This window comes from Staurois parvus, unplaced genomic scaffold, assembly GCF_062004578.1.
Source record: "Staurois parvus isolate SC_StPar_1 unplaced genomic scaffold, SC_StPar_1.0 ptg000147l, whole genome shotgun sequence".
Taxonomy (NCBI): Eukaryota; Metazoa; Chordata; class Amphibia; order Anura; family Ranidae; genus Staurois; species Staurois parvus.
Genome location: NW_028317943.1, coordinates 20,488,078 through 20,503,745, shown reverse-complemented (window position 1 = coordinate 20,503,745; position 15,668 = coordinate 20,488,078). Strand labels below are relative to the sequence as shown.

The 15,668-nt window shown below is 39.8% G+C and overlaps 1 protein-coding gene across 2 annotated transcripts in view; it reads right to left on the bottom strand.

Moving 5' to 3' along the window:
- The window catches only part of ZFC3H1 (zinc finger C3H1-type containing), a 109,970-nt gene that overhangs the window by 13,718 nt on the left and 80,584 nt on the right, over positions 1-15,668 (bottom strand). For both annotated transcript variants that reach the window (XM_089674102.1, XM_089674103.1), the window contains exons 21-28: positions 15,104-15,293; positions 12,610-12,796; positions 11,886-12,077; positions 7,723-7,960; positions 3,069-3,174; positions 2,794-2,992; positions 1,983-2,077; positions 724-834 (exon numbers count right to left, since the gene is read on the bottom strand). In XM_089674102.1, coding sequence (XP_089530228.1) covers positions 724-834; positions 1,983-2,077; positions 2,794-2,992; positions 3,069-3,174; positions 7,723-7,960; positions 11,886-12,077; positions 12,610-12,796; positions 15,104-15,293 — 1,318 coding nt within the window. The remainder of the gene's footprint in view (positions 1-723; positions 835-1,982; positions 2,078-2,793; positions 2,993-3,068; positions 3,175-7,722; positions 7,961-11,885; positions 12,078-12,609; positions 12,797-15,103; positions 15,294-15,668) is intronic.

Genomic DNA, 15,668 nt, shown 5'->3' with positions numbered 1-15,668 from the left:
TCAATAAATAATCATAAAGAATAATATAATAACAAATTTAATTTAATAATATAATCAAACCAAAAACACTGAAATTTGAAATATAGCGCCAAGTTCGCACATCACTGAGCAAAGTCGCAGAATCGTTTTCAGTGTCTGATGACGAATTTCTTCACGAATCATCACTCAATTCTGCAAGTGGTTCTGATTTACGATCACTGTTCTCTAGCTGGTCTGAAACTGCTTTTGACCTAAAGGGACGCTTTTTGGACGCCATGGACATTTCTCAGTTTCCAGGCAGAAAGAACAGTAAATGTGCAGCAGGGCACAGGACAAAGCACTCGGGACAAAATGTATGTGAAATGCTTTGATACAGTAATGTAATACTAGGTGATTTTAGTGAATTTCACTTTTTCAACTTTCAAATTTCCCACCAGTTCTGTCCCCCGAACATCCCGACGTCGCAGGAGACAGAACACAGAAGACAGATGCCGGCATCCGCCGGACGACATTACAGGGGACACTGCAGGAGGGACTTCGCGGGAGCGCAAGACAAGGTAAGAGAAGAACAGATCCCGGAGCAACGCTGCAGGGTATTCCCGAGTAAAGCTCGGGGTTACCGCTTGTGGTACTGAAACTTTACCCCGAGCTACACTTGGGAATACCGCCAGGGAGGTTAATAAACCTGGTTTTCTCCAGTAGCAATAATTTAAGACCAGCAGAAGGGAAAAAAAAAAAACTTACCAGAAAACAAGCCAGAGATAAGATGTTTGCAAATCTGAAGCACTAAAACAGCCTTCGACTTTGCATACAGGCACTTTGAAATCCAATGGTAAAGAGAGATTCAGTAGATGCCTGGGAAGGAAAAGTAGCAGTAACTTACATAACTAGATAAGCATGCATTTTTGCTAAAAATATTTCCTTCCTGTGATTTGGAATGCCTTGGACACCCATTTCTAAGGATTACATGTGGTCATATTACGTAGGTTCTGCATTTTCACTGAAAAAAAGTGTGTAATACAGAAATGTGTAACTGGCTACATCACCAGGTAAAAACAGAAAAAGCCAAATAAAAAGAAAACTGATGTGGTCACCACACTGAATGATGATTGGTAAGCTGCAACATAGTACAATTATAGTTTGGGGTTTAAAACCACTTCAAAACACCATACAAACTTCTTGACCTCTCTAAAAATATTCTTTTGTGTTTTTATTACAAATGTGAAATAAAGTTAGCTGTAAAGCAATAACATTTCTCAAAAATGTGTTCTTAACGTAAACAATTCATGAAAAATAATGGCCTGCCATGTTTGACCTTCTTTCAAAAAAAAAAAAAAAAAAAAAAAATTCCAGTCACATGGCTTTAGCTAGGTTCACACTATTGCAGTTTTGCGGGCCACGTTTGTGCAGGCATGGCAGCCCATTCATCCACTGTGCTTGCGTTTCCTTGCAGTTCATGCAAAATGAACTGCTTTTTTAAGATGCACGTGGGGGGGGGGGGGGGGGGGAGAGAATAAAAATAAATGGCAGCCCTGCACGTTTTTACAGAACAGCGGGTTTTGGCTGTGGGAAAAGCTGCAATTCCAGTATCCGCAATAGTGTGAACCTAGCCTTAATGCTGACCTTGTGGTTTCAAAACTAAGTAAATAACCTATAACAAAGTATGCTCCAGGTCAGTAACTCAAATATTGAAACCAGAGATCAGCAAGACAGCCAGGAACAGTATTCCAAAAGACAGGTTATAATTGACAGCCTCTGTTTCTCTCATGTCTTAACAAATGTCCTGTTTCGCCTAGTTCCAGGGAACTATAGTTAAACCACATCGCAGGATGGTACGTTACTGTACTCACTGCACACAGCCAGGATGCCCTTCCACCACATAATTCTAAGTACCTCTTACCATCCACACACAGAAAAGATGACAGCATACAAAGAGTTCATAAAACTTGGTGTGGGAAAACATCTAATTTATATTCGCATAATGATATAAAAGCATAACTTACCTCAGAAGATCTACTGGACTGCACTGATCATCGATGTTTTCAAAGAACAACTCAATGAATTCTTTCATTAACATTGGTATATTATCAAGACATCCCTGCAAGATGAAAGATTTTCTTGGGATCATCAAACAGAAAATGAAAAATGACTCTTCTATAAGCCCTTGATTAATCTGTCACTAACACGGTCACATCGGGTGCGACTTAGCATGCGATTTGCATGCAAGGCGACTTGCAAATTGTATGCCAAGTCGCGCCCTATTGTCCGCCATTACAGCGGTCATATCAATGCGGTTCCAACTTGGTTGGAGCCGCACCAATTTCTAAAGTAGTGCATGTACTACTTTTGGTGCAATTTGCATCAACATCTGTGTCAGATTTCTTGCAAATCACACCTCAAATCGGCAAGTCACCCGACTTTGAAATCATGCGACTTCACTGTAAGTCACACAAATTCAAAATCGGCTTTGATGTGACTGGGGTGTAAAACTGCTTAACCTCACAAGGAGAGAATTCAGATTTTCAATGCTGGAGAAAACCAAGTAAACTTAAAATTATGCTAATGCAAATGTACTTTGCACCAAATGGTGAGGTAAAAATACACAGGTAGAAACGGCCATATTAAAGTCAACTATTTTAAGGCTATAGTTCATTTGGTGCCAACTATACACATAGTAAACGCAATGGAAAGGATACATTGTAATTCAAGAAACACCAACAAATTTCATATGGAAACTAATAGTTATTGAACTGAGAAATACACAAACGTGACAGCAGCTCTGCACAGTACAAATCTGAGAAGTGCAAATTTTACCTGTTGTACTAAAAATCTGCAGACATTATATAATATTTGCGTGTTTCCAGGATTATTTCTGAATGCAGTCATCCATACTTCCATGCCATCAACTGGTTGTTCAATTTTAAGATATACAGAACATAAAGTCTCTAGTATGTCACAATTATCACTCCAACCATCAAGCAGCTGTTTACAAATGTCCACTGCTGCAGAAGGCCTAGGAAAACAAAAGCCCACAATGTTAAAGAGTGTATCATGACCACTTTATGCACAATAGTATGTACAGTTCTTACCTATTTAACATAAGATTGATGAGGATCATATTTTTATAAAGTGGTAGGCAAACTTCTATTCTTTCCTCGGCATTTAAATTTTCATCAGAACATGAAAAGACAGCAGCTAAGGGAAGAAAAAAAAATGAAATCAGTTAAAATGTGGTGTAAATATTCCAATTTTCATGTTGGTCTTGATATGATGGATTTAAATTTTGGTTTGAGTTGATACATTTTAGCTGAGCACACGGATGGTAAAAATTTAATTTCGTACTTACCGTAAAATCCTTTTCTTTGAGACTATTGAGGGAAACAGAACTTGTAAAGCTGGAATATACTGTTGCCGACAGGAGAATTGGATACTGACAAACCAAAAAAAATGTAGGCCGGCCCAGAACTCCTGAGAACTATTTACAGCTTGCTTTTTTGTGCAAAACAGCACCAATGGCATAATCAAAACACAGAGGTGAGACCTGTGTTCCTGAAAGAACTCCAAGTAAAGGATTTTACAGTATGTGCAAAAAAAAAACCTCTATTCTAATCCATTGAAGGACACAGGAAATCTTGGACAGTTAGGACATCCAAACCCAGCTCAAATGAGGGGAGAGAAAGTAGAAAAATGCTAACAGGCCTATAAAGAAACAGAACTGGGGACTTTCATCTGAAGCCAGCATGAGATCAGGCTCGAACATTCCCTTATAAAACTTGTAGAATATGTGAACAGAAGACCATGTGGTAGCCTTGTAAATCTGAGAAACAGTAGCCTAAGGCTTAAGAGCCCAAGAGGCACTAATAGGTCTAACAGAGTGTGTCTCAACAGGAATGGGGGGGGGGGGGGGGGCACCCAATCCTTACAATCATAAGCTTGAATGGCAGTCTGCCTGAGCCACCCAGAAAAGGAATGAGAAGCTAGTTTACCCTTACAGGAACCTTTAGGAATAACACAGTCAGTCCTTCCAAATGAAGCAGTGGCTGCAAGAACTCTCAGCCAAAAATTACATCCAAACAATGGGGGGAAATATCCTTCTGACAAACTGGAGCCAAAGAGCAAGACAGAAAGCAGGGAAATCCACAAGGGGAGACACTGTATATCAAAAAAAGGGCAGGCAGGGGTCCTGGAGTAAAACCAAAAGAGACCTGACCCTTGATGGTGCTGAGGGGGCCAGATGCTGCTTGAGACCCATGTGTAAGAAGGCAAGGATACATCCAATTGAGAATTTCCGGGGGTGACAGCCTCTCATCTTGTACAAAGCAAATGCCTTCCACGCATGGTGAGGGAACATGAGAGAAGACCTAGCATTTACCATTGTAGGAATCAGAATACTGAAAGCTAGGAAGGTAAATCAGTCCTTGAGATAGAAGATCCAGACAATCTGGAAGAACCCATGAAGTGCCTGGCAACAGTCTGATCAGGTTGGACTACCACACCCACCTGGGCCAATCTGGGATTATGACGATCACTAAAAATTTCCCTCAATTTTGACCCTGAGAAGCAGGCAAGTAAGGGGCTGCTTGAGAGGACTTGAAGGTGTACAACAGTATGTACTGATCCCACAGAGCTACCAGAGTGTCCACTGCTTCCACTGGAGGATCCCTGTGCCTGATTTGGCACAGCAGAAGCCAATCAACAAGTGCCGGCCAATGTATGAGCGCTGGCACCCATTGACCGTCGAGAATGACAGGGCACAGCACTGCCTATGTAAACAAGGCAGAGTTGTGTCCTCTCACCAGCGATGTGCTGGACTGGCATTACCTGCAGAGCAGAAAATGCAATCTACAACATCCATTTGTAAAAGCAGCACATATCACACAATAAACCACTGGTTAGGCACATATTTCACCCTTTGATTGCCCTACATGTTAACCCCTTCATGGCAAGGGTCATTTAATACAGTGACTGTGTATATTTTTAGCACGGATCACGGTATTAGTGTCACTGGTTCCCAATAAGTGTCAGACTGTCCACCGAAATATCGCAGTATTGCTATAAGCCGTGATTGTCACCATTACGGGTATAAAAAAAAAATTCCAGTATATATACACACCATAGTTTGTAGATGCTATAACTTTTGCACAAACTAATCAATATATACGCTTTTTGGGGTTTTTTTTTTTGTTTTGTTTTTTTGCCAAAAATATGTAGCAAAATACATTTTGCCCTAAATTTATGAAGAAATTTGATTTTGTACAATTTTTTTTATTGGATATGTTTCATAGCAGAAAGTAATTTTTTTTCCGAAAATTGTTGGTCTTGTTTTGTTTATAGCACAAAAAAATAAAAAACCCAGAGATGATTCAATACCACCAAAAGAAATCTCTATCTGCGGAAAAAAAAAAATTATATAAATGACATTTATGTACAGTGTTACGTGTTCCAGGTTACATGTTCCACCCGTTCCCAATGCTGCAGCTGCTGCCTGCTGACCCCCCCCCCCTCCCAATCTGACAAAATATATGGGGAGAAGTTCCCCATACTAGTTGTCGGATTTGAAAACAGCGAGGCTGTACGGGGCTCCGCCCATTTGGCCACTTCATTCATCCATAGAATTCTGTGAATGAATGACCTGTAAGTCCTTACAGCCTTTGTAGCTGTTGGCTTGTAGTTTTCAATGAACTACTGTGGAGCGCTGTGGTAGTTCACTGAATCTTCCTGTCAGTATATCTGCTTGCCTGTACAGGCAAGCAGATATACTTACAGGTCTGCAGGAGACCTGCATGGCACCAGAGATCTGCTGATCGCTGGTGCAATGCTTTACAGGCTCTAGCAGACAAAAATAATAAATGCACATTTTTTTACCTCCAAAAAAAAGTGCATCTATTATTTTTGTGCAAAAGGTGAACTTGTCCTTTAATGGTGGGAAAAACTACTCACAGCACTCTACCCAGCGATGACAATATGTTAACGGCTTCCACAGAACTTATTCTGAGAGTGCATTCCAAATAGCCTACTCACAAAGTGAGCCTTCAGAGACAAGGTCAAGCGCTAAGACAATGCCATGGCTCTGGACCTGGAAGGAAAGCGCTCTAACTTTTACCAGCACACACAGGTCTGGAATGCGCCACAATGTGGAACCCAGTGCTGAAGGTCACATTACAGGCTAGCCCAGCAATGTCCAGTCCAGCAGCCACTCCAAAGTCAAGCTGCGGAAAGGCTGACTAGTTGCATATATAGAATGGCACAGATATAAGGAGTATAATAAATAGGCAACAAAAAATGGTTAGACTTCTCATCGGAGCAGAAGAAACTATATCAATGCTTTTGATATCCTGGGAAAAATTATACACTATAACACCCTCAACCCCCCCCGAGTCAAGTGCCGAGTTGAGTTGAATTGCAGGCAGCAGTATTAACTGATTGTACTGTACACACCTCCTGTGACCCTCAATAAGAAAGTTGGAGAACTGCTTTGTATTGGGGTAATTTGTGCCCTACAAAAACATTAAACAATTCATCTATAAATCTTTTTTGCGATATTCAAGGATATATTGTTCCAGGGATATTATTTCCAAGGTAATCTTAATTTATTTTGCTCTGCAACAGTCTGGTAGTGATCAATTTACAATGACAAAAAAAAAATAAAATAAAAATTTAGCGCATGCAAAATGTAATGAACGACAAAGGCATTGTTTCTGAAAGACATGACATGTTTTCAGCACAATACACACATTACTTGAAAACTAAATAAAAGCATAGGCCTGTATCTTAGCACTTTGGCTGTGTGGAAATATATTTTGAATTTTGTCTCTTAACACACTACTGAGGCATCTTTTGGTAGATTTCCATTTATGCAGAACATTTTTGACCCCAAGCGCACTCATTTTATACCCCACCCTCTCTATTTGCTTTGTGCATGTATGGGAGATGGAGTACGACATACAACAGATTTTAGGTGTAGGCACGAACTAGGTTTACAATGGCTAGATTAAGTTGCTTGTGCCACCAACACAACTAAATCCCAAAAGGAAGTTATATATAGACAAAACATTCTGTAAAAAGATGTGCTACTGAAAATGTATACCACTGCAAATGTCCCTCTAACTTTTTCAGTTTTCTTTTATCTTGTTTGAAAACTTTTAGAAAATAAGTATGCAAACTAAATTTAAAAAAAAAAAAAAAAAAAATCACAGGACAGACTACTTTTAAAAGAGTACATATAGCCGAAGCGTGTTTGGGCGTACTACCTCATGTGGGTCACAGGAGTGTACTTTTGCGACCCAGAATCAGCCCACAGTGGCTTAAATTCCACTGTCAGCTGATGTAACAGAGCTGCTGCAGTTACTGGATGTATCCCGACAATGCTGAGATCCACCCAGATGCCTGACCGGCAGCTGGCTCAGCCTCTCTGTGCACCGCTGAGAGCCTGAGCCAGCCGCTCCTGACCCCTCCACAGCCTGGGCCGTCTCAGTGAACGCGCAGAGTTCCGTTACTGCTCTGTGCTCAGAGCAGACCTGAGAACTGAGACATCAGCAGTCACATGATCACTCAGTTCTCAGGCTTAAAGACGAGGGACAGCTGCAACATTAGCTGCAGGCCATATAGGCGAGTATACATGTTTTGTTTTTTTTTTACTTCTTGCACGTCTCCTTTACCCTCTAGCGATGCCTTTGCTGTACAGTACAAGAATTGTTACAGCTAAAAAGCAAGAAGAAAACAAATAAGCAAACTCTGACACACCTTCAAATAGAGCAAGCAGCATGGTAGGATCAGTCTTTACACTTTGGAAATTCAGCCAGTGCATTATAAATGGCTCCTTGTTAACTATCCTGGAAGGGTTTGCAACTGTTGCGTCATAGAAATTAGCAGGTAGAGTATTGTACTCCATGAGGTGAATGTAAGAAAGCCATGCTAAGCAGCGGTCCTGGGGAGTAAGGTGATCTGCTATACTCTTCTCACAAGGAGACTTTAAAGCATTCTGTGAAGCATATTGAAAAAAATATAATTAAATCAAGATAGATGTTGAAAAACTTTTAGAACAAGACACATAAGAAAAAAAAAAAAGATGTTATCAGTTTCATGGTCACTTTACATTTTTATACACAGACGAGAAAAAAAAAAAAAAAACTCCAGATCAATAAAAAATGGAATTTTGACTTTCCTGTAAATTGCATATCTTGAAGCACAATACAGAGCCTGCATCATTTGGGGGACCCGAGAAGGGAGGAGTGACAGGTATGTTATTTTAAAGCAAACACATTTCTAGGTTTGCAATCACTTTAAAATTTGCAGGAAGAGATTTGCCCTTAAAAGTGTAAGCTGTAGCTATTAGAGGTCCTGAGGACAGGATGATAGAGAATATGTATCAAACATTGTTTGGTCTCAAGATTGGAGCCTGGTATTACTTTCCAGTGACATTGTGGATTCAATGAACAATTTTGGAATTTGAATGTATTTGTTAAAGGGATTTAAAGACTAGAATAGAACAAACACCCCCACTGGGCTTTGGTACCATGAACAGATTAAAAAAAAAAAAAAAAAAATCTTTTGAACCTATCTTGTGTGGGTATTGGTACAACTACTCATTGGGACAAGAGATGTTTAAGGGCATTTTGCAAATCTGAAAGTCCTTGAACAGTCTTTGGTAGATTTGATAGAAGGCGGCAGTGAGGGGGTAGAGTTCTGAACTCTATTTTGTACCCCCTGGAAACCACTGATTGAACCCGCAGGTCTGGTATGTTTGTGATCCGGAGAGAGGAACCGTAGCAGACATATCCCCACTTAGGAGTGAGGGTGTTCCTTCATTGGGAAAAGGACTTTGGGGAAGACTGAGGCCTAAATCTGAACACAAGTTAAGAAGTTAAACCCTGGACTGAGCAATTAGGTGTTCTACATTATGCAGAGGTAGAGGGGAGTTTTGGGATCTTCTGCTATGGAAATAAAAACCTTCTCTCATGAATTGGTCAAGTGCCTACCCAACAAAATGTCTACATAACGACTTCACGGTTCAAGAAAGCTCAATAACAGCCTAAAGCACCTGATACTAGCATCAGAAGAGGCCCGAACATTTTTCAGGTATAATTTAACAAACATCTGAACAGAAGCCGAGAAAAAATACTTCATGGACTTTCAGCACCAGTCATTTAACAGATCTTATAGAATGTGCCCTAACTATCCTACAAACTATAACCTTTGACAATAATCTGTCTAATCCACCTAGCAATGGTGGGGATGCAAGGAGACACTTGCAGAGGACCTCAGAAAGCACAAAGAGGAAATCCAATTTCCAAAAGGAAGCAGTAGCAGATGTAAGAGCTGATAGCATGAAAAACGTCCAAACAATGCAGGTAAATCTTCTTAGGATACTTCAGAGCAGGATACAAGGAAGAAAGATGTGCTTCTTCTATTTCAGATGGCAATGGCAGGCAGGGATAACAGGTGGAATAGTCTCAGCAGGAAGGCAAAGCGCAACTACATTACCACCCAAGCAGCCAACGCTGTAAGGGAACAGCCGGATGGATGTAAAAATGCAAATCTTTAAAATAATGTTACCTACTACCAACACAGTAGAGACATTTACAAAGGGGGATAACATAATAAAGTGCATAACACCACACATGAAAAAAAAAACAGGACCCGGTCACAATTACAGGGAAAAGCTGTCATATCTCATCCATGCTGCAGGTTACCAGAGGGAACCAATCTTCACCAGTCATGGTGGGCCTACCCACCAAGGGGACTTTAGAGACTAGGCGCTATAGGAATGGACCAAGAGCACAGACTTGCATCACCCTACAATTAACTACTTGTTAAATGACGTGCCAAGCTGAGCACTGAATGCAGGAGCCAGTGCCCGAAGCAAACATTACAGACCAGCCCCACCACTATGGGGTTTAGATACAGATCCTGAGATGCACATCAAGGGTAACAGATCCAGAAACTGCTAGTGAGCCATGAGGCAATAAATAGTTGGATCATGAGAGAAGTGTCAAGTGAAGCAATGAAGACAAAAAGAATTGCTTTAGAAAACTTATATAAGTTTTGCTGTAGGATGCGACTAAGAAAAGGTCAGGAAAGACCTACTAGAAAAGCTGAACTTTGAGGTTAATCAGAGGCACTTTAAACGAAGGCAGGTGTGTACAAACTCATAATTTAACATGATTTTGAATGTGATTGCTTAATTCTGAACACAGCTACATCCCCCATTTATACAAGAGTGTGCACACGTATGCAACCATATTATTTTAGTTTTTTATTTTTACTTCCCTCCACCTAAAACATTTCAGTTTGTTGTTCAATTGAGTTGTACAGTTTATAGGTTACATTAAAGGTGAAAAGTTCTGAAATGATTTTTCTGTGTCTCATTTTTTTACATCACAGAAACCTGACATTTTAACAGGGGTGTGTAGACTTTTTATATCCACTGTAACTAATGTACAGCTATCATAGAATCCTTTCTAAATTCTGGTGTTCCTCAATGGACTATTAAAAAAACCACAAGTACCTGAATTTGACTAGTCATCAGCCTCTTGAGATCCCATATACAGCTGCGCTCAGACTTGTAGAGGGAAGAGCAAGTTTAGGAGCCAATCAGGTGTAATGAATGCAAATATATTAAGAAGGAACATGGTGATAGAAGGAAATAGATTATCAGCTCAACTCCCCCATTAATCTATTTAGAGCCTAGAATCATAATTGCACCCTGCAACACAGGCCTCTGGAGGGACAATGGATGTAAACATTCCCAATGCAGCGGACGGCCAAGTGGTGTGGAGTGGGTCCCTACTCACTTGAGGTCTGTTTGGGTATAATAAATGGGATGAGAAAGGGGAAACCTGTACAATGTATTTAATACTGCAGCACACCTATAATTTAAATGAGGAAAGAAACTCAGACTCCAGTTCTCCAATTTACTGCAGAATGCAGATAGCATTGGCATTAGGACAGTTTGGGGGTTCTCCTTCGAACTCAAACTGGACTGGGGCCACAAAATAAGCTGCAAGGTACAGTATGCAGACAAAAGCACAAATCTGACAGGGATGCTCCAGAGCAAGCATACTGGTTATTCAGAATCTACTTTGAAGGGCTGACAGACACACTGAAAATATATTATTGATAAAGCTTTCTTAGAACACTATTAAAGCGGAACTCCGGATATCATCTTTATTGCATACTTACATTGGAACAGCCTGAACCGATGTAAAAATGCACATATTTGATTCCTGAGGGGCCTCTGGGGAAGCTGACTAACACTCTAGTAGTCAACGCTGCTACAGTGATAGCAGCAATGATCTGGGTTCAGTACCACGCAGCCTCCCCTCTGCACACTTGTATTTTTTTTTCAATGAATACAAGGCATTCTCTGATTGGATGATGTGGAGATCGTGATAACACCCTACAGTATCCAATCAGAGAATGCCTTGTATTCATTAAAAAAAATAGTTCTCTGAATGGCAGCAGTGCTGAACGAACAAGCCCCTGTGATCAGTGCATAAAAAAAGGGGAAGCCGTTCAGCATAGGACCAGGAGGAGCGCTGCTATCACTGTAGTAGCACATATTACTATAGTGATTGTCAGCTTCTCCAGAGGCCCCTCAAGTATGAGATATACATACTTATATTGGACCGAGATTGGTCCTGAGCTTAATTCATTTCTTTATAGTACTCGATATAAAGAGAAAAAAAATTCAATATACTAAATAATTAGCATTTTATAGGACATCTCCATTAGACTAAGAGAACAGTAATTAGAATACAGCTCATGTGGCTTTACCAAGCCCACTCTCCTAAGCAAAGGACCACAAGAAACAATTTCAGCTTTTAAATAAAAAGAGGGTTAATCATTCTAAAACTGCAGCTTGAATACAAAGGATGACCTCTAGAAAGAACAATTATGTGCAGTACCTGTAAAATGGCATGGGCGTTTTGGATTCTTCCTGTAAACAGGTTTAGATGAGCACGGTACAGCAGAATTTCTAAACACTGCAATGAAAGCAGTGCAGATTTCTGAGGATCCTGTATTTGCTGCATAAGGTACTGTAATGCACGGCTGCACACCTGATCCTTCCCATCAAAGGAATTCTCCAAAGTCAGAAACTGGAAGGTGAGATTAGATGAGAAAGAGAATTGGTATACATATAAGTTTTCTAAGCCACATTTTTTTCCCTGTATGTGTGCATACAAATTTAAATACCAAAAATAGTTAAAGATCAAATGAAAGTTTACCTTATATATAAAAAATAAATAAATTACAATGTAGCTTGAGTACAAGTGTATTTTTTTTCTTTTAAATGTTAATAGGCTGCACTTTTTATTACTACTTGTGGAGAGCTTTAGATTCCAGTGCCAGAGAATATTGGCATAGCAGCTGCTTGACCTGTTGACAGTGTCAACTTTGCCCCCACCCTCATCCCAATTAGTGGCACCATTTGAGAATTTAGAAGGTAACTTTCATACTAAGCAAAGAAAAAATGAGTTAAAACCTGAATGTCAGATAAATTTAATTTCTTACAAAAGGCAACAATCATTTAGGCATTTTCATACAGCATAGCGTAGTTCACAGTACTAATATTTCCCTCAGATTTGTTTTACAAAACTGCAACAAAAGTGACAGATTAGAAGCACTTACACTCCACCAAATCTGAAAGGAAGGGGCATATTCCACTGCGGTCTCACACATCTCCTGAATTTCTTCTGCAGTGCCCCTTTTAGAAAATAATTTAAGGTAGTGGACCCAGATCTCTTGATTATTTCTGTTATGTTCTAATGCTCGAGATAATACATTCAACGATGAATCCAAACGTTCAGAGGAAGTTCTGTAACATAAATAAAATCAAAACCACTCAGGAAGTTTTAGTAAGGGGTTGTACATCTATATATATTAAAATCCTATGATAATGTTCACTATTTAAAGAAAATAAAAATGTTCATACTATGAAGATGCACAAACAACTTTATTAAAAAATTTTTTTACAGGTTTACACCTACCTGCTCTGTGCAAACCTTTTCTCAGGTTCCCCATCTGCACTCTTGGCTCCTCCCCTCCGCCAAGAGCCTCCATAGAAAGCGGCTTTCTATGGAGGCACTTGTGCAGGCTCGCTCCTAAGCATGTCTGTGTCTATTGATAAAGACAGTGGGACTCAGCCTCACCCTCCACTCCATCACTGGTTTTGACAGCAGGGGGAGCCAATGGTTTCCACTGTCTCAACGAAGCCAGTGAGACCAGCAAGTGAAAGAATAAGGGAGCTGCAGACGCGCAATGCCAGGAGTGCATTAAGGTAAAAATGTTTAGGCTCGATAACCAATTTACCATGGAGCTACATTGTGATCACTATGAACCAATCATAGCTATCAAAAGTGTAAACACTATGGTGTTTACAAACACTCAGCCCTTCCATCACAGAAGAAGCTACCCTTCCTCCATCGTAAATGAGCTGAATGCTTGTAAATATAGCAGGAAGGAAAACCTTAAAGGTGCCACTGACCAAATGATTGTGGTATATCTCCCCCCGTCTTTTTAATTTTTTTTTAATGTGGCAGTGAAGTTTTGTCTGGAAATGTGTGTAAATCTGACAAGTTGAATGTAAGCTATCAGTTGGAAGTCATTAGGCAGTTGTACATCATCCCCAGTATGATAGTATGCCCTTTATAATTTAGCAATTTACTATACTGTTTGTGCTCCCTATTTATTTTTTACTGACATTTGTTTTCATGTTTTGGGGGTTTTAAGAAATTTTCAGGGCCCAAATGATTTTTTAAATATGTGCAATAAAGAGCTCTGGCAGCAAAAGGGTCAAAGTGTTACTGACCATCAATGATGTTTGGATCTGTAGTAAAAAGCAGCACACACTACACTTGTTAGGCATATAATTAACCCCTTCCCAGCCAGTGTCATTTGTAAAGTGACAGTGTACACTCACCGCCCACTTTATTAGGTACACCTTGCTAGTACCGGAAGGCTTTTGCCTTCAGAACTGCCTTAATTCTTCATGGCATAGATTCAACAAGGTGTTAGAAACATTCCTCAGAGATTTTGGTTCATATTCACATGAGTTACTGCTGCCTTTCTATCATGTCAAACCAGTCTGCCCATTTTCCTCTGATCTCAACAAGACATTTTCCTCCACATAACTGCCACTCACTAGATATCTTTTTCGGACCATTCACTGAACAGAGATGGTTGAGAGTGAAAATCCCACTAGATCGGCAGTTTGTGAACTACTCAGACCAGCCCATCTGGCACTAACAACCATGCCATGTTCAAAGTCATTTAAATACTCTCTTTCCCATTCTGATGCTTGGTTTGAACTCCAGCCAGTCAACCCCACGTCTACATGCCTAAAAGAACTGAGTTGCTGCCATGTTATTGGCTAATTAGCAATTTGTATTACCAAGCAATTGAACAGGTGTACCTAATAAAATGGCATTTGAGTGTATAGTATTCGCACTGACCACAGTATTGGTGTCACTGGAGATGTCAGTGGCAGTTAGTGTCAGATTGCCCACCACACTGAGTCTTCTGAATGTGTCTATACTTGCTTAGAGTTGTTCACTGTCTGAAATATAAAATATATCTACAAACTATTTAGAACTACTAAATTACAGTTAATCTATCTCTGGTGTATTGACAGGCACTGCAGTGTAGGAGGCTGCACATGGCCAAACAAACTGGCCAACACAGGCTGAGGCAATGTAAAATGGGTCAGCACTGCATCTAAGATCTGGATTAATTATTTTTTCATCAGGAGGATGGGGGGGGGGGGGGGGGGGAGGCATAATTCATTTATTTATTACCTACACATTAAGGCAGTGCTGTGAACAATCAGCAATTGTTTTAGATAAAATGTGTACAAAAGGCAGAACAAATACATGACATAGTTCCACTTTGTTTTAAAAATAAAACTGTCACATTTTAATATTAAGTGCCCACAATGCAAAAACAGATGCACAATACTTAGTCACTGTTAAGTGCTTTAAAACAATAAGTTGATTGTGGTTGTGTCAATGAATAAAAGTTAACAGTAGGAGGGAAGACTGAATTATTTAGCAGCTGAAATAAATCTCACACACAAATTATTGCTAGAATAAAATAGCACATTCAAAGAAAAACAAAGAGAACCTACCCCTCATTTTGATTCAAGCACCTGTATGCCAATTTGATCCATAGCTGTATATCTTGGGGGTTATCAAGCACGCTTGCCTCCAGGTTAGAAATGTCATCAGTGTCACTTGTAAAATACCTGACATCATCTGTAGTGACAACACCATCATGAATAGGAACCTTTGTTTTGAGCTCTGAGGGACTTGCTGGAACTGTAGGTGAAATAAAATGGGTCAAGAAATATCAGATCTGCTACTGTTGACCTCCAAGTAGTATTGACAGAGAAGCAAAGCTAACACACACGTCAAAGATTTACTGTAAATTTCTTTATGGTCATCTATGAGTGACCAAGTAAAGAATGCAAGGTTTTTAAACAAAGAATAAAAGAATATTAGGTAATCTGCACAAAAATAGCAAAAAGTGGAAAGCTAGCAATTTAAGTGTTTGTAGAAAATGTAACTTTCACTTTCAACTACTCTTTTTTCCATACAGTTTCAAATCACTCTCTCAACCCATTTTTTCTCCTTTGTTCTTGATTAAATACAGAGAAGCTGAGCTTTTCTTTTGCCTGTAGGGGCAAATTTTCC